The sequence below is a fragment of the Typopeltis vanoorti genome, chromosome 12, assembly GCF_054136105.1.
Source record: "Typopeltis vanoorti isolate ZY-2024b chromosome 12, IOZ_Tvanoo_1.0, whole genome shotgun sequence".
Lineage (NCBI taxonomy): Eukaryota > Metazoa > Arthropoda > Arachnida > Uropygi > Thelyphonidae > Typopeltis > Typopeltis vanoorti.
Window position 1 is genome coordinate 20,258,965 of NC_143560.1, and position 27,149 is coordinate 20,286,113.

The following is a 27,149-nucleotide window of genomic DNA, read 5'->3' on the forward strand; positions in this document are numbered from 1 at the left end:
AATTGTGTTTAATATCTTAGTCAACAATACATTTTATTCTCCAAGAACTTGATTCAAGATGATTATTTTTGTCGAACAGTTATTTTATAAATTAATAAAAATCTGAATCGTAAAAAAAATACAGCCACCATCTGTTCCAATTTAAGCTTTCTTTATTTTTTTATTCATAATCATAGTTTGAAGATTACTTCACAGATTGCATGAGGGTTTGCACATTTGAGATTTTGCTTTATAGAGAACTATACATAAATCTTGAATCATATTACAAAATGTATCATCTTTATAATGTAATCTGCAGCTCTTTGCACTTCAGCTTTCTCTGTTTCCCAGAATCGCTCATTACAAATTGAAATAAATGGTGATGAAGTAAATTGTTTTATACATAATTTTTGCTAGTTTAGATATTACCTGACAGTTTTGAAGAAAAGATGTTTTCGTTATTGTTTATCATTCAAAATATGTATAGGTGTATGCAACAAAAGTGAAATTTCATTTCCAAATTTTTCATAATAGAATTAAAATTGTATTTTGCCTATAATGGCTAAACTCTCACCCCCATAACACTATCACAAACAATTTTTGAAATGTGCCCTTTATAAGATTGCTTTTAGTAAACAACAATGCAGTCTGCCGATCGTGAAACTGTCTTTTAAATTTTCATAGCAGTGCATTTGCCACAGATGAGAAATTTTCAAAATAGTACTAATAATATTTTTTACTACAAAATAGCAAAGTAAAAAAATAATGTTGTTATGGCATATTCAAAGAAAAAAAAAAGATTCTCTATAAAGAGAAGTGCAGGAAAATGATTTCATGCTGTTCATTTTTCATCCTTCCTTTTTCATGCCAGAAAATAACGTTAACCTTCATGTCTAACTTTATGACATAAAGATGACTTTTTAAGTACGGACAGTAACAGATAATCTATTTGTAAAAATTTAACTGATCACTATTCCATAAGAAATGAATACTGTGACCCAGAAAGAAAACAAGGTAGTGGTTTCAATAATAAAATTTCAAAGAAATACAGTAGGGACATAGATAAGAGAATAATTATGTAATTTCATTTCTTATGAGTAAAATGAAGTTATAGATTTTGGATACTGAAATGTGAAATACACACTGTGAAAAGTATGAAATGCAAAATTAGAAGAAAGTAAATATTTGTAATTCAGTTGTGATCAGTCTTGGTTGTGTAGGGAAGAAGTTGTGATTGGAATACTTCAAAATGAACCTAAAATTTCTCCTTATGTTTTCCACTGGTTAAGAAACAGAATTATTATTATTGAAATGAGCACTCTGCAAACAACAACAACAATAATAATGTTTTGTTTTGCAACTAAGAGTTCTTTTGAAACACTACTAAATAATAAATTTTGATATTTTAAAAATTAGCCTCAAAATAAGACTATAATGCAATATACCATAATTTCTTATTCATAAAAACAGAAAGAGTTGTTCGCAAACAACAACAGTGCATCTAAATCTGTAAACGTAACAGTGTGATGGTTCCATAGATCAGGATAATGCAAGAAAAAAAAAAGTAATGTTCAAACCATATTTATTTCAATAAATGTTGCTTGATAGCATTTTTTTTTCCGGAATATTTTAAAATAATTATTTAACACGCGTTTTGAAAAGTAGCATGAAAATAATTTCACGATATTTTCAGTAACACATCTTCTAAAGTGAATGTATACCTTGAAAACAACGAATGTGTTTAATTGCAATTTTCAAATATATGAAATTCCAGGTAACACAGTTCACTCGTCAACGGGTCATTAAGGTTGCAACTCTTCTTCTTTTCAGCCATATTCTGTCCACTGCTGGACTAAGGCATCCCCCAGTTCCTTCCACCTTTCTCTGTTCTTGGCAAGCAAATGTTGACCAGCTTTTTCCAACAAATTTTGATAATTCATCACTCCACCTTCTTTTATAGGATATCCTCAGCTTTGTTTCTTCTTTTGGAATCCATTTTGTTAGTATGGTGGTCCATCACTCATTTTCTCTTCTAGATAGTTGCCCGGTCCATTTCCATTTTAGTCGCTTGTGGTGAAGAATGATGTCAGTGATATGAGTCTAGCTTCTTATCCAGGTGTTTCACTTCTTATCTTTTAATGTGATGCCTAGCATCAACCCCTCCATTTTTCTTTGAGTTGTTGCTAGTTTATTTGCCAGTGCTTTTGTTAGAGACCAAGTTACCATATATGAATGGCTGGAAGTATACACTGGTTAAATTCTTCCTTTTTAAACAAAGTGGGACATCATTGTTTTGAAAAATGCTTTTCAGTTTTCTGAATGCACTTCAGGCAAGTTGAACTCTTCTATTTATTTCCTTTTGGAGTTCACAGTTTAGATCATTGAGATGACTTAAGTATGTATATGAAGAAACTCTTTCCAAGAAATTGTTTTCTATTATTATGTTTTTTGGTGTTACAAAATGATTAAACATGATTTTAGTTTTTTTTCTCTGTTTATTTTTAGACTAACTCTTCTGCTTTCATGATATAGGTCTTCTATCATTATATTAAGATTTTCTGGAGTGTTTGCAAAAATTATGATATCATCTGCATATCTTAGGTGTGTTAAGTTTCTGTTATTAATTTTTATACCAAGGTTTGTTCAGTTTATATTATTAAATATTTCTTGAAGGACTGCTGTAAAATTTTCGGCAATAGTCTCCTTGTTGGACACCTTTTCGATTGGTATTTTATTTCTACTCTTGTGAAGTTGGATTGTTGCTGTTGCAGTGTGGTATATTTCCTTGAGGAGGAAATATACCACATATATTTCCATATATGAGGTCCATATATTCTCCATGAACTCCCTGATTCTGGAGTTCTTTGATTTTTGCATTAGTTTTGACGCAATCAAATGCTTTTTCATAATCAATAAAGGCTAAACAGGGAGACAATTGGTTTTCCTCTGCTTTTTCTATTATTTATTTCACTGCACAAATATGATCAATTGTGTTAAAGCCTTCTAACTTTTGTTAACCCCTCTAGAAGAGGGGTTAACAAACAGATTAACTCTTTGCAACTCTGCTACAGTTAAATTAATGTCATCCTTATAATTATTTCAGATGTTCAGTTGGCAAAGGTGACATGAAAATAATAATGTACACTTTCTTATCAAAAAAACAAAGAAAGAAAGCACATTGTAAAATCACTCAATGAAAAAGAAAATACTCCATATTTTTCTTTTTTATTATTATCATAGTTTCACTTTATTATCAACAAAATTATAAATTATTTCAAACAGTCATCTTGGAAAAAAACAAAGATTTAAAGTTTCTAAAAAAAAAAGATGGATATGCATTACATAATTGTTCAACTTTCTGAGGGGTTACCCAACTATTTAATCTGCAGATATTTATTATTATTATTATGTGACACCTCCAGGGAGTCCAAAGACTCATCGAGAGAGGGCACCTACTCCATAGCTCTCCGTCTCCACCACTCAATCCACCAACTACAGCAAACAGCAACTATCAATGCCATCATCACTTGCACCAACGCCATCTACTGTCCACCACCACTAGTATTTTCACAGACAATCGCAAACATCCATGCCCACGGCGGAATTCGAACCCACAGCCTTTTGATTGAAGAGCGGATACACTAGCCACTTGGCCAATCTTTCACAAGACAATTGTTACAAACGTAAATCATTTGGAGAACATGCTCATACATTTTAGTGTAATAGTAGCAAAAGTAATGTCAAACTGCCTATCTAAACTATTAGTAAATGCATTTTCAAATGTGCAGTAATTTCGTCTTTGTACTATAAGAAAATGGCATATACAAATTGCCACAAGCTGATTTGTCTGAATTTGCAGTTTTAATCTTCAAAAATAGTGTTCATCCTTAGGTTTTGGACACTAGTGTATTTTGACATAAATACTGTATCATCTCTACAAGAAATATCAGTATTTCTGTTCAGGATGTCTGCTAATCAACAATTGAAAACAAAACAAGACATTCCTGATGGATTCTGCACTACTGCTTGAGACTTTCTAGTGTAACTTCTGGCGGAAGTGTTCTCTCATGTCTTTCTCACTAGCAGGGAGTGTAATCTAAGCTTTTAGCCTTTTCCTCCAACTGAGAGGATTATCTAATATTTCTAAGCTTATTTTAGAAGTGACAACTAACAGCAGTAAAAGTTGTAATATTTATAATTTTTTTAAGAAAAAAAAAATTAACACTACTTAACTTTCTTTTTTGTGGCATGCATGTAAACAGTTTTATATAGTGAAAATATGGCATGATGTTTCTAAAACAGAATAATTTCAGCATATTGCTGAACAACTGATTGTAGATTGCAAATTACAAGTAGTCCAGAATTAAAAGTACTGGCTTTGACAGATACAATGATGTTATTTCCTTATTTCTTTTGTCAAAATGGTAAAATGAAGTAATAGATTTTAAATTCTGTCTGTGAAAACTTTCACACCAACAGAAAAGCATATAGAGTAATTATTTATAATTCAGGAGCAGAGAAGGAGGGAGAGGGGAAATCTTTAAAAGGAGCATAAATTTTGAATCAATCTGTATAGGATATCTTTCATATTTTCAACATATCGACAGTGGTTAAGCACTGGATATCATAGGAATGTGCACCCAACAACAAAAAAAAAATCATCTGTTGCAATTTTAAGCAAAAGGTGAAGTAGTTCTTGCTGAAATATCACTGGATATGAATTTTTGATATTAAAAAGAAGCCTCAGAAAGCAAGTAATGCAAACTTCATTTGTTGTTCATAAAAACAGAAAAACTCATTTCTAAAACTGAAGCGCTCTGATTCATATAATGCTCTTTTGCAAGGAAAGAAAACAAAAGTTTATATTTATGTCGATAAATGTTATTTGAAAAAAATTATAAATAATTAACATAATGATTTTCTCTGCAAATAAAAATGAAAGAACATAAATCGTCTTGTGCCATTACACCAATTTGAAGAATAAAAGGCAACAAATTTACTACTACTAAATAAATTTATTGTAAAGGCTGATCTGTGGTCATTTCAGTATTGATTATTTATTTTTGCACATATGAAATTCATTTTTATTTTTGGGAAGAGACATAATAAATTGTGCAGCAAAAAGTTAAAATATTGAAGGGGTGAGGGCTCAGAAAGCAAGTAATGCAAACTTCATTTGTTGTTCATAAAAACAGAAAAACTCATTTCTAAAACTGAAGCGCTCTGATTCATATAATGCTCTTTTGCAAGGAAAGAAAACAAAAGTTTATATTTATGTCGATAAATGTTATTTGAAAAAAATTATAAATAATTAACATAATGATTTTCTCTGCAAATAAAAATGAAAGAACATAAATCGTCTTGTGCCATTACACCAATTTGAAGAATAAAAGGCAACAAATTTACTACTACTAAATAAATTTATTGTAAAGGCTGATCTGTGGTCATTTCAGTATTGATTATTTATTTTTGCACATATGAAATTCATTTTTATTTTTGGGAAGAGACATAATAAATTGTGCAGCAAAAAGTTAAAATATTGAAGGGGTGAGGGAATTCCAAGTAGCCACACTAGACTTCAAGTTAAGTGGTGTAATGAAAAAATTTTTCATTATGCCATTACAGTTAATCCATTAATGGCTCTACAATCACCGTTATGTGATTAACAGCAAAGGAGGGTGATTATGTGATAAAAGATTGAATGCCGATGATGTTTTGATCCATGAGAAATGCTAAGGTGATCTGACTATTTCATTCACTTCTGCCAATAAGGAGGTTAAGGATATATTAAAAAACAATTAAGAGAATGCTATATTTGGTTGGTATATTTTAATTGCTAAAAAGTGTAAATATGTGAACCATAAGAAGTCATGTAAGGATAGGAAATATGAAGGAGAGAAAGAACAAGTGTGAATAGAAATATTTTCATTACTGGCAAACAAATTATTAATAATTAACATTTGTGATATTATATGTGTGTGTCCTGTAAGTTACTGGGCAGAGTGAGTAGCTGCACATTTATGATGGCAAAACTTATGAGAAGAGGTTGTTTGCAAAGTATAAATAACTAACCAAAAACATCATGACAGACCTCAAAAATTGGGTATTATTTCTTCACTAGGAACAAGAGCTCACCATCTCATTACTGACAAGGATGAAGTAGAAATAACCTCTATGCATTGTGTAGCTCAGTAAATAACTGTGTGTGTATATGGGGTGAGGGGTATAATCTAACAAACTAATAATATTGATCAGGCAATTCAGTTAGGTGTGGTAGGAGAATACATATCGGTTGATGGAGCAGCAAATTATCTTGTAAAATTTGTTGTGCTTGTTATTTGTATTTATTTCTCTGTTTTATTTATATTTTGCTTAGTTTTCTAAGAATATTATTTTGTTTACTAAGGATCAGTATACACTTTTTATGCAGTAATAGAATACATAAATAATTTCTGATCACCATCAGAAATTATCCACCCTTTTGTGAATTATTCAATACTTTTTTTTTAGTGGCTCTTCTGTCTTATCAATAATAGATATCTCTCATATGCTAATATTTTGTTATACATCAGCCATTTCTTATAATGCATAAGAGTATTCACTTTTATTCAGGAATATATTAATTTTACTATGTCTGCTGTTTCCGAAGACTGTAATAAAAATATTCCTATACCTTGAAAAATCTTCCAGTCTCAACAAGTGCTATACTGCAGAAGCAAGAAAAACAAGTAGTTTTATTGCATCATTAAATACAATACAGAGACATTTTACAACAATAGTTGGCAACAGTTACTGTAATTATAGACAACTGGAATGACACTTCATGATGAAAAATGCTCCTCTCTCACAGATTCTATGCTGGATGCATGCAAGCAGAACAGATTTGTTATAGCACTAAACATACTAACTAAACACACTTGTCCTAACATCCTCTTTCAAATTTTCAGTTCCAGAAAATATGTATAAAAGCTGTTTACAATATACATAAAGCAAAAAGATGTATGTGAAAATATATAACTTGAAATCAATTTGAATTGCATTTGAGATATTCAGTATCATCAAGACACTTCACAAATGTTAATTTTGCAAAAAAATGTTACTAAAAAATTTGTAATGAACTTGCTGTATAAGCTTTGTGAAAATGTAATTACCCAACACAGACTCGGCCTACACAAGCTAAAGCTAGTTCTTGCTGGTGGTTTACACATGTGCAGACACTGACCACTGCAAAAATGTTAAATGCTGAATTTTATTAAATTCCAGTCCTCCAGATTAAAGCAATCATTATAGATAATTTCTACATTCCTCTTTTGTGTTATCTACTTCTATTCTCCGTAGCACCTTCTGATAAAGTGTTTTTCTAATAGACTACAATCTCCAGCTGTTTAAAAAGAGTATTAATAGACTTTTTTTTTCTTTCTTAATTCCTACCCACATACAGTGCCAGTGCACTTTTGAAACCTCTGATGTGCTGGATTGATATGGGGAGGGGAGAATAATAAATAAATTAAAATTGTATTTCAATCACGTTGGTTTAAATCCAGTAGAATATCAAAAGCTTAATAAATTACATAGTTTTTAGTTTTGTCTTGTCTGGTGCTCTGAATTAATATTGTAAAGAGTAGAATAGTACACAATACAACTCTGCAGCATTAATGGACTATTCTATATGGAGATCACATAAAAACCATGAACATTTATTGAGTGGAAATTGAAATTGGATGAGATACTGGCACAGTTTATGACTTGGTGAAAACAAAGCAAAGGTTGGTCATCAAAGCCTAGTATGTATACAAAAGGTTGAGTTTATTGTAGGTATGGAAGCAGACTGCACGACTTGAATAGATAGAGCTTTCCAAAACAAATAATAGTATTAATGCTCTGCCAGAGGAACTGTTTGGAATTCTAAACTCAGAATTGTGGTCACTCTTGCATAACATTTCTGAAATGGCATTTAAAAAAAAAATACAATAAATAAATATAAACTTGAAAATTTATAATAGTCGTATTAAAGAATTAAAAAGTCTCCAGTAGGATTCATTATGGCAATAGTGTTAACTTTCATTTTTGCAGCAATAAAGTTTTTGTCACTGCTGTGCATACTTTTAAGAGTTTTTTTTTTAGGAATATATCATTCTCACTATAGCAAACGTAGACCACAGGAATAGTTTGTTCTAATGGATATAGTAAATTTCTTTTGTCATAGCATTATTCCTGTTGTACTTTGGTCAGAAACTTTCAATAGTTTAAGAACAACAAGAAAATTGAATTTTTGTTAATTAATTGTTAAAATATGAAACTTAAACCCACCTGTTTCATCAAAAAAAAAAAAAAAAAAAGGTGGGTTCATCACTACTTTATAAATATAAAAAATATATAAATAGGTAACAGAATTGTCCAAACACTGAAATTTTAATCTTACAAGAAAAATAAATTCATGTTAATAAATAAATTTTATGTCACATGGCATGCATTAGCTTATGATTGAAGGTAATTGTTAGCGAAATTGAAGTCTATAATGTGAAAAAAATTAATTAATGATTTCCATATGTCAATATAAGTCGTTGGTTTTTATTTAGTGATCTGCATGAATGACTTACTGTAACTGATTCCATTAGAAATCTGGAGTAAAAATTTTCTTCTAAATAAGGCATGGTTGAAACGCTCTGATCAACACCATGGTTAATATCAGAGGTATGCTTGGCCAAACTAGATCTTTCTTTTTTATATTCAACATCTGTTTTATGTTGCTAACCTATAGTACATTTTGTACCGTTTGTGAGCTAAGGATTTTTTTTTCCATTTTTATCAGTTTTATAAATTTTTGGTATTTTTTAAATTTTGGTTTTATATAGTAGAGAAACCTGCTCTAGAGATCAAACATGGAAGTTTTTCAAGCCACTTTAAGCCTCCAATAAACATGTTGGTGGTCTCCCACCTAAAGACAATCACAAACATCCATGCCAGTGGCAATTTGTTCTTTCAAGGTTACATGGCAATCAGCATTCATTGTGAAGAAGTTATGAAGACAAAAACAGTCAATTGGAGTATAATTACTTTATTTATAATTAAGAAAATAACACTTGCCATTTCAACCTCTATATCGAGATCATCATCATCATCAGGAAAACATTCATATGCACAGGACACTACACAAAAGTAAGATACATCTAAATGATTTGTTAATCATTTACCCTAGCCTGACCTTTGATGAAAAAATAATAATAATAGAATAAATAAATAAAAAATTATACACAAATAAATTATTTAACAAAATAATTTTTTTTATACATAAATATAATAATATACAGATGGTAAAAAAAAAAAAAAAAAAAAAAAGGGTTTATAGTGGCACTGCATCCAGCACATCTCTACAATCCTTTTATCTTAAGGTTTTCTCATATTGGGGTTCTGCCATCATGTTTTGGATGCCATATAGGTTGCAGATGAGTCTTCCAGATTCTTTGAATGCAATCTATTCCAAATAGATTAGATATTTGGAATAGATTTATTCTATTCCAAAAAAAAAAAAAAATGCATAGATGATCTTTCGAATAGATGTAAATCCCTGGGAATACATACCCAGGGATTTTCAAAATTCACTGTACTTGCAACTTACCCTACATAGGGGAACAGAGCACACTATCCCAATAAGAAAAGACGATCGCAAATGTGACATTAAATTCTTTTACTGTCATGAAAACAGGCCTGTCAAACCATGGACTTCAAATATGTCACAGAATCTACTGAAAAGGCAACAAGTCCCTACACCATACCAAAACCTGGTTTGAAAGAAAGTTCAAGGAAGCTTGTGAGATGCTGAACCATCCTGATTTCAACAAGAATGATGGATTAGTAATTCCAAGAATCTGGAGGACTCATCTGTGACTCATATAGCATCTAGAACATGATGGAAGAACTCCAACACAAGAAAAATTTTAAGATAAGAGGACTCTATTGATGTTTGATATAGTTCCACTATAAACTTTTTTTAATATCATATACAGTATTATTATACTTATTATGTATAAAAAAATGATTTTACTTTGTTCTTCAATTATAATAATAAGTAAGTATTCGCAGTTTACAGGATATTTATTTTGCCTGTGTAGCTCATTGGAAGTGACATGTGCTGTCCATTGCACTAGAACGCCTTAAGAAAGAGCATTGTAAGTTCTATTCTAGTTTGCCAACTACAGGAACTCTTACCAAGCCTTTTTTCATCTGGTTCTTGAGTTAGTCGATCTCTGGCATGGACAAACAGGTTTTTTCTGCCAGAAACCCATGGTTTTCCTCCCATAAACTCAAGAAAATCAACCATAGAATTTGCACTATTTTTCAGACAGACATAGTGTTAGGATTAGAGCCCATGAGATGACTGCACTTTTCAGCAACCTTTCTTCACCAGATGCTATGTATAATTAATGATATTTTGGGCCAGCTATCACTGATTGGCTTTTGGTGGAGATTGAACTCCCCCCCTCCCTCCTCAATCTCCAAAAGTTACCCAGAGGTCAGCCTAGGTAAATGATTAACAAGCCATTTAGATTTGTTACTTTTGTGTGTTTTTCCTGATGATGATGACCTAGATATAGAGGTTGAAATGTCATGTTATTTTCTTAATTATAAGCAAAGTTATTGTCACTTGTGTTTTTGTCTCCATAAATTCTTCACAATGAATCCATGCCTATGGTAGATTCAAAGTTGCAGCCAACCATGGCAGATCTGCAACATGTTCCTTCTTTCTCACCTCAACTCCACAGCTTGTTTGTCCTATGTAGGATAAACCACAAGAGCACAGAATTCTTATATACCTCCTAAGTATTTATATAAGGGTGTTCTGTACTGAGGAAGCTGCAAACAATTTTATTTTTAAAAGTTGCTCTGGTGATTTTTGAAAAGAGATGCTGTTTTAATCAATAGATTGCCAGTCAATAGATTTAAAGACTAATTAAATTTTCTGGTTATTAATTGCACATTCTTCAGTCATAAAACATTTTCTCTTAAATTTTCAATAGTTATAGTGCTATTTGCTGTAGTGAGAGTCAACTATATTTACTTGAGGAAAATTTCTAATTTAGGCTTGTCTGATTGCAACATTAAAGTTATGGTCATAACTTGATGTTGATAGCTTTTTCTTTTGGCAATAATGATAATAAATTCACTACTGCATGATCTCGGTGCCCTTGTATCTGGTAAATTATAATTCATAAACTCCTCGAAGAATGCAGGCACATGGCAAAGTACCATGTGCCTGCAGCTGAACCTGCTTTGGACTGATAGGAAGAACTTGTATCTTAAAGAAAATAAGTTACTATCATGTTGGCAAGTCTGTACTAAAAGAGGCCATGCATTGGACATCCCCTCTCACATAGAATTAAAACAGTGATACTGCATAGAAGCTATTAGAAATCTTGAGAGACTATTTTTGGGGTTATGATCAGTAATGATGCATTTTTCCATTCTTAGCAAGTATGATTGCATTTATTCATCTGAAATTCAAGATATTTTTATTCTGAGACCACCTTCAGCCTAAGACTTTATTTCTCTTTTGCTTCAGCCCAATACTTTATTTCTCTTTTGCCATTGTGGTTTGAATTATTTCCATTTCTTTTAGGTTTCATGTCATACAGTTCCCATTGCCTCCTACCTCCAATTATTGAAAAAAAAGTTTCATATTCTAGAGCTGGATTCATGGTTCTAGCCTCTTAGCTTCATTTGTAGTACTGGAGTTTCTATATTTATTGCCTTTTTTTATTGTTGATATTCACATAAAAAGTTACTTGACTCTAGCACCTTTTTTGCTGACATGCTGTGAACGTGCTAATCAATTAAAATATCAGCACTTGATAAATTACATAGTAGATCTTGTTTTTACATGGTATTGTGAATTCACCACAGCTCGACCACTTTCAATGACACCCTTTAGTTGGAAAGAACTGGACTCAAATCCCTCCTAGGATTCACAAAAGCCTTTATCAGCATTTTGATTGAAGGTGAATTAATTGGTCTCATACAGAGATAACAGGATTTCCCTTCCCAGAAACTCTGTCTGTTTGTTTTTTTTTTTTGTTCTCCATCAGCCAGGGGAAGTACTCATGCAATTTATGCACAAGGAAATCAGTCCATGTAGGTTTTGGGCCTTAAGGGCATCATCTTATCTTATCAATACAAACAGGCTTATAGTTTGATACCTCCATTCTACCACAAACCTTATGCAGTGGTACTATCTTACTCCCCTTCCTCTCTCTAGGAACCTGCCCCATTACAAGACTTTCATTAAACAGTCAAGGCAATGGCACAGTCATTTCCATAGCACATTCCCTTAAAACACATGAAATTCCACCCTAGTTCCCTCTACCTTATTGACATTTAGTTTACTCAATATCTGAAATACATCCTCTTCATTCATTCATTTCTAACACTTTGCTACTCATTATCCTTCTAGGAATAAAGCCTGTAGTTAGTAAGTACCAGGATGGAACATTCTAATAAAGTGATCGTTAAATAGTTCAACCATGTTGTCTGCGTTGATCACCTGTTTCCACATCTCCATCCTGCAAGATAATCCATCCACTATCATTTTTCCTCCTACTTGTCACATAGCAAAAAAACTTAACTCCTTGGGATTCTCCTTGGATTGCTGTGCCAGTCTCCTCTCATATTCTAATTTTTCTCTCACAATGCTAGTCACTTTCTTAGCCTGAGCCTTATGTTCCTCATGTAACTGCTCTCCACCCCTCTCTCTCTTTATATGCCTTCCATAATCTCTTCTTCAATTCCCCTTTTATTCCTTTTGTCATCCATTTGATTCCAAATTGCTTTATCTTCTTCATTCGGTACACAATCTGTCCTTGCTGTCAACAATTTTTTCTTAAGTATCTCCCATACACTATGTATGCATATTTAAGAACTAACCAGATTTCACTTATAGCCTTTTTTTTTTTTTTTTTTTTTTTTTATTAAAGAGTAAGGTTTCTCTGATGTTGTTCACTGTCTATGTGGTTGACAGTATCTTCAGGAAGATATTTAACACAAACAAAAAACTCAATGTTTCCCAACAACCGTAGGAAAAATAATGGCTGTCGGGAAACATTTGATTTTTGGTCTATGTTAAATATCTTCCTGATGATGCTATCAGACATATAGACAACTATTAAAGATCAATGTATCAGAGAAACATTGATCTTTAATAAATAACCAGGTTTGACTCATTTTTTTTTTAATTTATTTTTTTAAAGTTGATATAAGCTTACTCATAATGAATCATAAAAAGTATGCTGTTTTTTCCTTCCCCAGAGTACTGCTACCATTGAACTGAGAATTTTAGCTAGTTTAAATCTAGCTATTGTTTATTTAAGAAGTAAAAGAGATCAAGAATTAGCAGATCTTCTGAACAGGCTAAATCCCGAAACTCTACCATTAGTGTAAGTTTTATTTATTTATTTATATGCATTAACCCTACTTACTTGCAGAGTGTTTTATAAACTATCTTTATTCTGAAGTTTTATATTTTTCAAAATGAAAAGCCATTATTTTTCAATTTAAATATTATTTTGTTCAGGCTTAGAATATTTAACAAAAATTATTTATCATTCAAGTGTTACAGCATCTTACCTTTTTGGTATATTCTCATCTCGTTTTTCCCCTAATATGTTTAACTGAATTATCTATCCCAGTCAAGGTAACTTAACTTTGACTTCATATGTAAACCTAATTAATGCTGTGCTAGGCAATTAATCATATCTGCACAATCTGCTCTGTCAGTTGTGTGTATTCTACTGGTTTATCTGTCTTGAATGATGAAAATCTCACTACAGCTGATTAGCTGTTTGGTTGAAAAGACTATAAAGATTCTTCACGTCCTAGAGAACCTTTATAGCTCAGTCGGTATAGATGAAGCCCTTTGGTCAGAAAGACCTGTGTTCGATTCCTGTCAGTGATGACATGAGGAACCTTTATCTGGTCTCTTTTGACTAAATGTGAGTTAGCCGCTCTCATCCGGATGGAGGGGTTTTTTCACCCGGAAACTTGAGATTTTCGTCCCCCAGAACCAGGCAAACCGGCCCTGTTAACACACATGGATTACAGTCCATGAATACGTCCCAGCCATATGCTGGTCCCAAGCCCGGATAAAATTGGGCGTTGGGGAAACCAATGGTGAACTACCCTGTAAAAATCTCACCAGGAATACTTTGTGGGCAATGCCTACAAAGTCACCTATGGTCGGAAACGACTGAAAGGGAAAAACCAAACAAATCATGTCCTAGATGAGATTCCCTATTCCTTTATTCCATATAAATTTCTTCAGTTTATCCTAAGCATACAAGCTTTACTAATTCTGTCGTCTGTTTCTATATTTAATTTGCCATCTTCACTAAAAAATGGCTGAAATGTTATACTTGTTCTAGGTAGCTTTTGCATTATGCAGCTAATGTTTTAAATGTTCAAGCGAATATTTATAGACTTTCTTTTATTGTAAATTTTCATGCCAAATTTGTTATAGCCATTATTCAATTTAGTTAAGGAATTATGTAGCCTGTTTGATTTATTTAAGAGTGTAAAATCATCTGCATAAAAGAAATAGCTGAGTTGAGTATCTAATGTTGATATCAGGCCTAATGTCACTTGACCCTATTATGCTCCATATTGATGATGAATAACAGTAGAGATAATGAGCACCCTTGTCTCGCACCTAATTTTACATCAAACCATCTTCTTATAGATCTTTCTAACTGCTGACCTACAACTTTATATGGGTTGTATTGTTTGATATAATGCCCTGTTTACACTCATATAATTGTAGTGTTTTGAACAGCATTTTTTTGTGTCTTGTCATATGCCTATTTGAGATCTACAAAACTCAGATACAGATCCTTGTTATATTCCTTGGATTTCTGAACTGTTTGTCTTAAAGTGAAAACCTGATTCTGGACCTCCTCTTCTTAAGCCTGAACCCCAACTTGTTCTACAAGTTTTGCTTTCACAATTTTTCTTAGTCTCTTCTCAAGTAGGCTTTGCACAAATCTTACCTGAAACACTCAGTAGGGAAGTTTCTCTGTAATTCCACATTCAGTTTTCTTTCCCTTTTTGTAGATGGATGCTGTCAGAACTCTAATCCAGTCAATATTCTATCCTCTGACCATGCCTTCTAAATATGCAGTGAAACTGTGAAACTACTGTAAAACTTCTTGATCATTATATTCAGGCATTTCTGGTTGAATATCATCTACTCCAACTGCCTTTCCTCATTTCAGGTTTCTGAAAAGTATTGATATTTAATCTTGATTACCTTCCTCTTGAATAATTTCTGCCTTTGTTGTAATTGCTAGGTGAAATAAGTTGCATATATGTCTTCATTTTCTCATATCACATCACCTTTATATCTCTCTCTTATTTTCATTCATTGTGTAGATTTATGGAGAAAAAAACACCTGTTAGAGCAATTACTTTTGGGTTGTATTGGTAAATATTCAGATGATGACCTTGATGTTTCGGCCTCTACATCAAGGTCATCATCAGGAAAGCATACATTTGAACAAGACAAGCTACATGACACCACACAAAAATAAGCTAAATCTAACTACTTGAATCGTTTATGCTAACCTGACCTCAGGTGCAACAAAAATAAAGAAATAATACATACATCTTCAAGGCCCACTCTTCCTAATTGGGTTGTGTGGGCAACAGCTGCAAGAGGAACTTCCAATGGTCACGATCCTCTGCCACCAAGCTCAGGTATTCTGGTGGGATTCCCAAACGTATCCACCCAAGGTTTTGGATATAATCTATCCAGCGAGTCCTTGGCCTTCCACGTGGCCTCCCACCCTCTGGTTTGGCAAAGAGGGCCTGCTGAGGGAGCCTCTCTTGTGGCATTCTGACCAGGTACCCGTACCAACGTAACTGTGATCTCTCAACATGGAGAAGCAGCGGTTCAGTATTCAGGGTTTCCCGAATTGCAGAGCTTCTGACTCTGTCGAGTTTTGTCAGCCCTGCAACCCCTCGAAGGAACCTCATTTCAGTTGTGTGGATTCGTGTCCGCATTCTTTCGGTCATTACCCAACTCTCATGACCATAGGTGAGGATGGGGACATAGACTGTATTGAAGACAGCCAGCTTTGCCTTCTGGCTTAACTCCCGCTTCAATACTACCGAACGGCCAAGCTCCTGCAATATTGAGCTTGTTAAGCCAATTCGAGCATCTAGCTCTACGTCCCATTTTCCATCATTCGTGAATATGGACCAAAGGTATTTAAACTTCTCCACCTGCCTCATTGGGACTCCACTTACATTTAGAGTGCACTGGGATGGTTGTCTTGAGACCACAAATGTTAGTTTTGGCCACACACATATTCATTCTGGCGTCTGCACAAACAGCTACAAACCTATCCAGGGTCTGCTGGAGGTCATCTGTGGAAGAGCTAAGCAGAACTAGGTCATCTGCAAAAAGCAGACGTCCAATGCCACATTTTCCAATTCTGACACACTCATTGCCTCGGCTGTGCCTATCCATCCAGTCTATAAATATTATGAAAAGGAGGGGTGACAGAACACACCCTTGGCGGAGGCCAACGGAGGCTGTGAAAGGTTCAGACTCTGTGCTGTTTACCCTGACACAAAACTCTGGGCATTCATACAGGGACTTGATGATAGCTAATAGCTGACCATCCACTTCATACTCCTGTACTACTTGCCAAAGCTTATCCCAAGGAACCCGGTCATATGCCTTCTCTAAGTCCACAAAACATGTGTAGACATTCTTGGTGTATTCCCAAGATTTCTCAAAGACTTACCTTCAAGTGAAGATTTGGTCAGTTGTGCTTCTACCAGGACGAAATCCACATTGTTCTTCTTGGAACTTTGACTCAACTATGCTCCTGCACCGTCTTTCCAAGCACTTAGCATACACTTTCACAGGCATGCTGAGCAGAGAGATGCCACGATAGTTACTGCAATCCTTCTGGTCTCCCTTCTTAAAGACTGGTATTATTATGCCTGTCTGCCATTGCTTTGGTGCTTGCCCAGATATCCAAGCAGCCTGACACACTCAAGTCAGCCAGAGAACACCGTCTCGATCTAAGGCTTTTAGCATTTCAGGCCGAATTTCATTATCGCCAGCAGCCTTGCCTGATTTTTAACGATTTTATTGCTAAATGGACCTCTTCTGCTGTGAGACTAGTCATTGCCCTGATCTGCACCTCTTGGATGTCCATAACTGCTGGGCCACCCAGGTTAAGAAGGCTCTCAAAGTATTCCCTCCATCTGTTGAGGATATCCTTCTCGGTTGTTAAAAGTGCACCATCAGAGGCCTTAATTGCCCTTGCTGTGCACGATTTTCTCCCTCAAAGGCGGCGGATGGTCTGCCAGAATACTTTGTTTGCATTTGCATAGGATGAGTCTAATCGTTCTCCAAAGGATTTCCAAGCCTTCTGCTTTGCTGTCTTTACAGCCTTAGCAGCAGCTTTTCATGCCTCAGCATACCACAAACGCATCTCAGGTGACCTGACTCTAAGCCATGTTAGGTAGGACTCCTTTTTTGCCCGGACAGTTTTTCGGACTTCTTGGTTCCACCAAGGTGTCCTTTTCTCACTGCCCGTTGTCACGCCGAGCCGCTTTCTGCCACACCATGAGAGTGCAGAGGCAATGACAGCTGTTCTGAACAGCTTCCATTCCTCCTCAACATGCAGAAATTAGTGTGCCACAGCCAGAAACATTAATAAGCTGTCATTAAACATGACGTAGAAAGGACCCGTCTTTGTGAAGCCGAAAATAGAAGACATTTAGGTGATATGGTTTTCATAAGGGGAGTGCTTAAGGGTTAAAGCTGATAACTGAGAGGAGACCTCCACATAGCCTTTAAAGGAATGTGGAGAACCAACCAGGGCTTCTGACCTAATATCCAATCCTCACCTTCTCGTGGTGCACCCTGTTGGGTATCTACTTGGATACTGAACGAACGAGGATGGGCTGGCAGTTTGGGATTTAGCCGACCAAATTGTATTCTTATTGGTTAAACCAAAATAAAAAATGATGGTATGGCATGACAAAATTTCATGCCGGCTGGGGCTTCGCCCGGTTAAACAAGCCCCCGTTGTTTTCGGCAGGGAACCAGGGCGAACAGCGAAAAGCCAGCTACTGGAACAAATCTGAAAACAAACCCCAACTCAACATCACCAGAGTTAAAGATCGGTACTATCAACATAAGAAGCCTGAATGGCAAAGAAATGGAGCTAGCTGAGGAATTAGATAAGTACCAGATCGACATAATAGGGGTGACTGAAACAAAAAAGACAAAAACTGGTGAGATCTTTCTGAGCAATAAATACAAAATGTTATATTCAGTACAAAATTCAAATACAATAAAATAATCTTCTTGAATGGCAGTCAGTCTCAAGTAGAGTAATGTGGTCAAATATGAGAATGGGGAACTGGACAATGAGACTTATTTGTGCCTATGGTCCCACAGAAGGTTCTACTAAGGTAGAAGTTGAAAATGTCTGTATAAGAATTTCATTACTATTCTCTATATATTCCATCGGAAATATTTCGATTTTTACTGTTTTTACCTGGCTCCTGACCATTACAGGAATAACTATGCTACCTTCGAAAGTAAAACCCTGTAATAGTTTGTCCCTTGTTTCCACATCTTTAATTACAATTAAATATTTCACTCTGCCATAAGGGGTGAAAGAATAAATCTTTTTCTGAAAGTTGTCTTGATATTGTATTTAAGTAGTGTTCTATCAATTTTTTTCTGAAATGTGCCATCATCAGGAAAACATACATATGTATGTTTTCCTGATGATGACCTCAATAACAATCGATGTTACTCAATTACATTGCGTAACATCGATTGTTACGCAAGTAACAATCGATAAACATCGATTGTTACTTGCTTAATGTTAAATAAAGTAATTATTGTAGCATGTGTGTTGTCTCCATAAATTCTTCACTATGAATACATGAACATTTAATCTTTAAAGGTACCTGTGACATGACTATAAACAACAAATTATACAATAACCACAGTAATTAACTCAATGAAATGAAAGTACAGATATTTGTTACTGAAAATAACAGTACATCATCATTGTGTTGAAATAAGCAAATCAAAGAAATAGGAATACAAAGTACATACAACAGTCAGTGTTTTGCCAATTAAAAATGTTGCTGTGTGCTAGAAATTAATATTAATAAATAATACAGAGTCCGTCAAAAAAATTTATACACACTAACAGATGTCATCTATGGACTTTTTTCTAAGTTGGATCGAATTATGGTAGCAATGTGTAGTATGATGTTCTCTCAAAAGATGTTACTCACATGAATACTAGCATCAACACATGACTGGTAGGACAGTCAAACAAAATGGCTGAGGCACTTTTGTCGTTCAAGGAATGCAAGACCATTTTAAAGTGGTATTTCAATTTGAGAATGTTGGTGAAGTTCAACAACAATGGAGGTATGAGTTTGCAACACAACCTCCAACATGCCTGACGATTACACGTAGTCGTGATAAGTTTGAGACCCATGGTACCGTACGTGATGTGCACAAGGGAAGATCCAGGAGGCCTCGCACAGCAACAAGTCCTACTTCCTCGGCTATGGTGTTGAAACAGTTTACATGCTCGCCATAGAAATCTACCACACAATGTCACACGAGACAGGAGTTAGCAGTGCAAGCATAACGCGCATTCTTGAAGCAGCTAAATGGAAAGTTTACATCCCAAGATTATTACTTGCAATGAATGAAGACAATCCTGATCGAAGACTGCGGCATTGTGAGTGGTTTCAACACAGGGTAGATGAGGATGAGGAAGATGATTTGGTCTGATGAAGCACAATTTAAGCTTAATGGAACCATGATTCGGCATAATTGTGTTTGCTGGGCTTCAGAAAATCCGGGCGTTCATGTGGACAAGGCAATCAATTTACCGGGGCTCAGTGTGTGGTGTGGATTATCATCTAGGGGGTTTCATAGGACCATTCTTCTTTGAAGGTACTGTTACTGGTCAAGTGTACCTAGACATGCCACACACATCCATTTCACCTGCCATTCATGCACTTTATGGGAATGATCAATTTCTCATCCAACAAGATGTGCACTACCCCCAAGACGTGAGGGCTTACCTCGATGAAAGTTTGCAGGGACAATGGATAGGACAAAGAGGTGCAGTTGAGTTCTCCCCCCCCCCCTCACACACACATTCTCCTGATTTAACACCCTTGGACTTCTAATATGGGGGACTCTAAAGGATGTAGTGTATCATAGAAAACCAGCTACACTTGTGGCCCTTCAGAAAGAAATTGAAAAGGCATGCGCAGCAATCCCGCTAGACATCTTGGCTAATGGTAACCACTTTGAGCATCTCGTGTAATTGTAGAAGTCAAAAGCAACTTGTATTCATCCCTTGATGTCTGTATAAATTTAGTATTACAATTTTTATACAGGTTTTTCTTTTGCTGAAGTGTCTATACATTTTTTTTGATGGATTCTGTATTACTAAAAGCTATTTTTTGACGGTTACATAAAATAAGAATCTCCCAAACTTTTTGGGGAGATTTGTGAGAATGTTGTGCCACAAACATAGTATTGACACTAAACACAGTATCCGGTGGGATGAAGCTCGTCTTCTCTATATAAGCAGTTTTAAATATGAACGCCTTTTCAAAGAAAGTTGCGAAGTTCCTTTACATAAGGCTGAATCGGAATGATTGTCTCTCCCAAAAGTTTGGGAGATACTTATTTTATGTAACTATCAAAAATAGTTTTTAATAATATTATTTATTAATATTAATTTCTAGCATGTGTCAATAGTTTTTAATTGGTAAACCACCAATTGTTGTATGTACTTTGTATTCCCGTTTCTTTGATTTGCTTATTTCTACACACTGATGATGTACTGTTATTTTCAATACAATATCTGTACTTTCATTTCATTAAAGTTAATTAATGTGGTTATTGTGTAATTTGTGGTTTAAAAATGAACTTTTGTATTTTCTGAATGTTATCACAGAAGATAAATTTACAGTTGGAGATACAGTAGTACATCTCCAACAAATAGTATACAAGAAAGGTGAATGGGAAAAAAAAACTTATAACCAAAAATCAGGTACATTGAAAAGTAAACTATTTGTTTTTACTGAATAATATAACGCATTTGCTTTTTTATAATATATTAAATATCGGTTATAAAAAGATTTCCGTTTTCAAGGGAAACTAATTTTTAACTACTCTGATAATTCACATAGAAACAGAAAAAAATAGTTTCACATTTAAAGAATTTTGTTTCATGTTGCACGTTGTTTTGTCTAATTTTTAATAGTTTTTTTTTTATTTATTGATTTATTTTTTGCAGATCACATAGCCTAAGGGCAGCAGCTTATTATGTACATGGATTAAATGCTTTTTTCCAAGCTCGATACAATGATGCAAAGTGAGTAACTCCAAATACCAAACTGTCTAAATTGCTAAATGAAATTTTTCTCACATCTATCGTCAGTTGTAAGTTATTATTAGTAATAGTAGTAGTATTACGGGCAACTCCAAGGAGTCCTTAGACTCATCGAGGGAGGCCCTAAACATCGTGTCAAGAGCTATGAAATGCTTGCTCATTATCTATCATACTTTGCTTTGAACTCGTTCATTACTCCAAGCAAAAAACCTAGTTCTAACACCCTTGCTAACTACACTCTTACTTAGTTTCCATGAATGGCCCCTAATTCTCCCACTAACACACCTGTTCTAAAAAATTTACTCTGTATTAATCTTGTAAAACTCCCTCAGTAATTTGTATGTCTCAATCATATCACCCCTTTTCTGGTTATCATCTGGTTTCTGTAACCCACAAATTTTCAACCTGTTCTTGTAAAGTTCATTTCATAGACCTGCTACCACCTTGGTCACTCGCCTCTGGATCCTCTCTACCTCATCCTCATCACCAAGAAACCCTGGCACCCAGATCTGCGTGCAGTAGTCAAGATGGAGTCTTATCAAGTCTCAATAAAGAGGAAGAATAACCTGCTTGTCTCTGCTTATTAAAGTATTCTTCAGTAACCAAGTGATCTGATGAGCTGCTTGAACCACTTTTGCTATGCTCCCCCTAAACTTTAACTCCCTATCCACTAACACTCCCAAGTCTCTGGCTTCGTCAATTTCCTGGAATACAGTTCCACCAATGTGATATACAGCTGGTAATGTTTTCACCCGAAAATGCATAACTTTACACTTTGCCACATTAAATTGACATCCATTTTCCTTTTCCCTGTCTGCCAATCTATGCAAATAATCCTGCAAAATTTTGACATAATCTGTATTAACTATTGCTCTACCCAACTTGGCATCACCAGCAAATAACTGAACAGTTCTTCTCAGACTTTTCTATATCTTTAATGTACAAATTAAACGGTAGTGGTCCAAGAACAGAGCCTTGTGGCACACTAGTCACAGTCCTTCTTTTGCACTCTACTCCTGAATAAACTAACTCTCTAATATAATTAAAAGAAACACACGTATTAACCACAGTGAAAATTATTTAATGGTAAATATTTCATCCTAAGTATCTTAGGACATCATCAGTACAGTAGTTTAAAACAATAATAGGAATAACATACAGTTAGGGTGCATGATTCTCATTAAACGTGCATAACGTGTTACAAAAAAAAAAAATAATAATTATTTAACACAATTTTGTATGACAATTTCCCATACTTTAGGAATAGTAAGAACGTCGTTGCAGTTTAAGTTTGGTCTGTGTAGTAGGGCTTCAGAACTTTCGTTGTATAAACGTTCATGTTTATATAAAGATCTATGTAAAAGTTTAGACTTTTCCCAATGGATCCTATGGTTTGGATTTTCAATTCCGTGTTGAGAGAGGCTAGATTTTTGCAGTTTAAAGAGACGAATGTGGTCTTGATATTCCGAGATGCATTTCTGAACAGACCTACCTGTCTGTCCAAAGTAAGACAATTTGCATGAGCATGGAATTTCATAAATGCCAGGCAACATCAAAGGTGAGAGTTTGTCCTTAGGAGAAGGTAACAAGTTGTAAATTTGGTTGATAGGTTTGTAAGAAGTGGCAAAATTGTATTTCTTCATAATTTTAGAAAGATGTTCAGAGATGCCTTTGACATATTGTATGGGAATCTTATGGACTTCTTACTGTCTGGTTTGATGTGTGTGAAGTGACTGATGATTTTTTGAGTTGTTTTCAGATTTTATCCATTTAGGATGGCTGTATTTTTGATTACTTCTAATTCCTGGTTTAAAGATTCTTCAGAGGAGCAGAATTTGTGTGCTCTGGAAACTAGTGATTTAATAATGTCAGATTTCTGAGATGGATGATGAGATGAGTGGAAGAATTGTGAATGTAGCGACCTGAGAATGTAGGCTTGCAAAAGACAGACGTAGTGATGGAACCGTCTTCTTTTCTTTGGATGTATAAATCCAAAAAGGAGATACCCTGTGGCGATTCTTTTTCTAACGTAAAGTTGATGCGATGATAAAGAAGGTTAATTTTATCTAGAAACAGTTTGGGATGATCCCAGACTGCAAATACGTCATCGACATATCTTAACCAAATTTTTGGTTTGGGTTCAAAAGTGAATATTTTTTCTTCAAGGTGTTCTAGAAACAAGTTTGCTGGGTTTGGTGATAAAGAAGATCCCATTGCTGTTTCTTCTTCTTGCTTGTAAATTTGACCTCTCCAGGTGAAGTAACCTGATGCAATAACAAACTTGAACAATTCAACTATATCAGACGGAAATTTTTGAGTTAGTAATTCTATTGTTTCTTTATGGGGAATGTTTGTGAAGAGGGAGACAATGTCGAAGCTGATTAACAAGTCAGTTTTTGATACTTGAATGTCTTTAATTTTTGTATGAGACTCAGTAGAATTTTTGATTGAAGAGACTAAGTGGCCTATGTGAAGGTGGAGAAGGTTAGATAAGAATCTTGATAACTTGTAAGTTGGACTGCTGATACAGTTTACGACAGGTCTAAGTGGAACAATCAAAAAACTTAAGACATATCATGCAAGACCTAGAATTTATGGCTTACCTAAGCTACACAAAACTAATGTTCCACTTAGACCTGTCGTAGACTGTATCAGAAGTTCAGCTTACAAGTTATCAAGATTCTTATCTAACCTTCTCCACCCTCACATAGGCCACTCAATCTCTTCAATCAAAAATTCTACTGAGTTTCACACAAAAATGTGTGAAAATTTCCATCTTTCCATTCCTGTATTTTGCTCTTGACCAACTTCTCCAATACTTTGACGAAGACTCCTGATATGCTGATCGGTCAGTAATTTGCACCATCAGTCTTGGAGCGTCCTTTATGCAATGGAACTCTTTTCCCAACTTTCCACCCCCTCAGGACTAACCCAGAGCTGAGACTTAGATTAAACAATATGGTCAACGGCACTGACAGTTCTCCTGCCACTTCATGCAAAACTTGAGCTGACATTCCATCCATCCCACAGCTATATTCTCATGTGCTATGCACCTTCATTTCATTTACCTCAGTTCCATATAAGCCTTTACCTCCCTCGTTACTACAATATGAATGATATACTATGGATGATATGGAATGATGTACTCTTGCAAAACATTCGTTCCCTTAGTAATTCTACTATTTCGACTGATTCAGTTACCTCCCTACTATTGGCATTCTTTAAAATCATTCTGCCATATACATTCTTTCTTTTACTTGCAGCATATTGAAAGAACTGTTTGGGATTCTCTTTGGCCTGCATTGTTAACTTCCTTTCATGATCTGCTTTTGCCTTTCTTATCACACTAGTTACTCTTCTGACCTGTACCTTGTACTGTTTGTGTACCTGTAGGTCACCTTTCTCATTAAATTCCCTCTACAGTTGTTTCTTTTTTTGCAGCTCCAGCCTAATGGTGTTATTCATCCATTTAACTCCAACTTGATTTACTCTCCTTTACAACTTCCTATGCCCTATCAACATCCAGCACTTGCAGTTTTACATGTCATGGCACTGATCCAAGCAATCTCCTAAACTTGTCATACTTCCAAGTCCTCTAATTCCACGTACATCCTGTCTTAACTGAAAATTCTACACATTTAGTCACCTCCAAGGTCAAGACCATATGATCACTCTTACCAATTGGTGGGAATGTGGTGCTATTTGTTATAGACCAATTCTCAAATGCAATCACTAGATCAAGCACTCTCAAACCCCTAATATATTCCATCATATACTGTCTCAGGTAATTATCCCTTAGTAACTGCATAAAATCCATTCCCTTCCTCCCATTTATTTTCTGGTGTATTTGCAGACATAAATTTTTCCTATCCCATGACACAGAGAATACTCTAATTTATATATTTAAACAAAGCACATATTACTACCTTTCTGATTACAGCAGCATCATAATGAATTTTTACTGCAATTAAAAAGCACAAATTTAAAAGTAAGTCCTCCTGATCCTGATTTACGCTTATGCATAAACCTACACCTTTTACTGTGTAGACATTCGGAACCGAAATCCTATGGAATAGGTTGATTACTCCTTATTCCTGGAGGTATCCTATGTCTATCCTATGTGTTCGGGACCGGTTTGCCTACTTGTGGGAGGAAAAACCCCAGATAAACTGGGGAGAAAAACCCTGCAGTCCACACCCAAGACTGGCTAACCTGGTTATATCTGAGAAAAATCCTAAGCTCCTTACGTCAGTGACGGGAATGAAACGCAGGATACTCCTTTCCTAGGCATATGGTTAGGGAGCTTGTGACTGCTTGGCTAACCACGTGGCTAAAAGTAAGTACTCAAGTGAAAAAAAAAATATAACAGTTTCAATGATTTGGAAGCAATTCAAAGCTAAGAGTAGGATATCTGTATGCCACATCTACTTGGAGTTCATTGTTTTCTGTACAGTGATTGTTGGCATAGTATAGGTCCAATGTGCTTGAAAGACTGTGTAAGTGATTTTCAAATATCATGCAAATTGAAACCTTGGCTTCTGTTTTTTCTATGTGCAAGTGAACTACTTTATTAAATTCTTTGAAACACTGATACAAGAAGTTACTTTTGAGATATGGCATTGAAACTAGGGAGTTCATTTTGTGGGGGGTTTTTTTAGATGCTGCTGCAGCATGTGCCCTTCTGAAGTTTTCTCTAGCTTCTCCCAGTCTAGCATACATAAGTCGATGTAAGCATGTTTAATTTTATAGACACCAGGATTTGTCTGGAAAGGAATACATGACTTTGTGAAATCTTCAAAGGCTTTGAAATTTCTGAAATGATTTAGAAGTGACTCTGATATTCACATCGTGTAGTATAGAAGTGGTGCATTTTGCAGTTCTTAAGTATTGTAGAGAAATGGAGACATTGATAAGATGCTTTTAAATGACTTCATAATGAATAAATGTTATAAAGATAGCCTAACTTTAAAAAATTTGACCACATATACATAAAAGATATGAGGACAAAATAGCTATAGTTTAACCTTTTGAAACTATGAATTAAATCATACAGAAAGATTTTTATAAAGGGTTCATTCTTTCAGTTAGACCGTCTATTATTTGAAAATTGATTTTGTAGCAAGTGTGGAAAAACGGCAAAAAGTTTATCCCTAAACAAATTAAAATGATACCAGACATAAAACAGTAAATACTTAGAAAAACTGAGGTAATACTAATATAACTATTTTTGGAGTAAGCAGTAATAACAATAATCACAAACACTATTACTAAGGAAAGCAAAATTACTTCTCCTTTGTTAGATGCCTTCACTTAGAGATACATAAAAATCCAGTTGGTATACTCATAAAAAAAACAAATAACCTCATCAACAGTACTTGTTTGGATTCACAAACATATAACTAATATCTCAGCATCCTCGTGCTCTTAGGTTGTGTGGGTTTTCAAACATTCAAAATTTTATCCCCCCCCTTTTCCTATCTGGTGGCAGATATTATTAATTTTCTTTCTTCCTTACTCTTTTTAGCTACACTTAACAAAGGCTCTACTAACCCTTTCATTAAAAATTAATCTAAATTGGTAGAAAAACTATCAATGTGCTAGTCAGCCAATCTCATGTTTTAACTAGTCTGTGTCATTATTTATGAAATTCTTAGTAGAAGCTGACATTGCTTTTTTAAGCAATACCTTCACTTCTCTTATAATTGGCAGAATTTT

General features: G+C 34.7%; 1 protein-coding gene across 1 annotated transcript in view; it reads left to right on the forward strand.

Moving 5' to 3' along the window:
• Positions 1–27,149, forward strand: part of Mau2 (Mau2 sister chromatid cohesion factor) — a 299,360-nt gene that overhangs the window by 208,472 nt on the left and 63,739 nt on the right. Inside the window, exons 13-14 of the mRNA XM_090401244.1 lie at positions 13,279–13,406; positions 21,339–21,416. Of these exons, the coding sequence (XP_090257370.1) occupies positions 13,279–13,406; positions 21,339–21,416 (206 nt within the window). The remainder of the gene's footprint in view (positions 1–13,278; positions 13,407–21,338; positions 21,417–27,149) is intronic.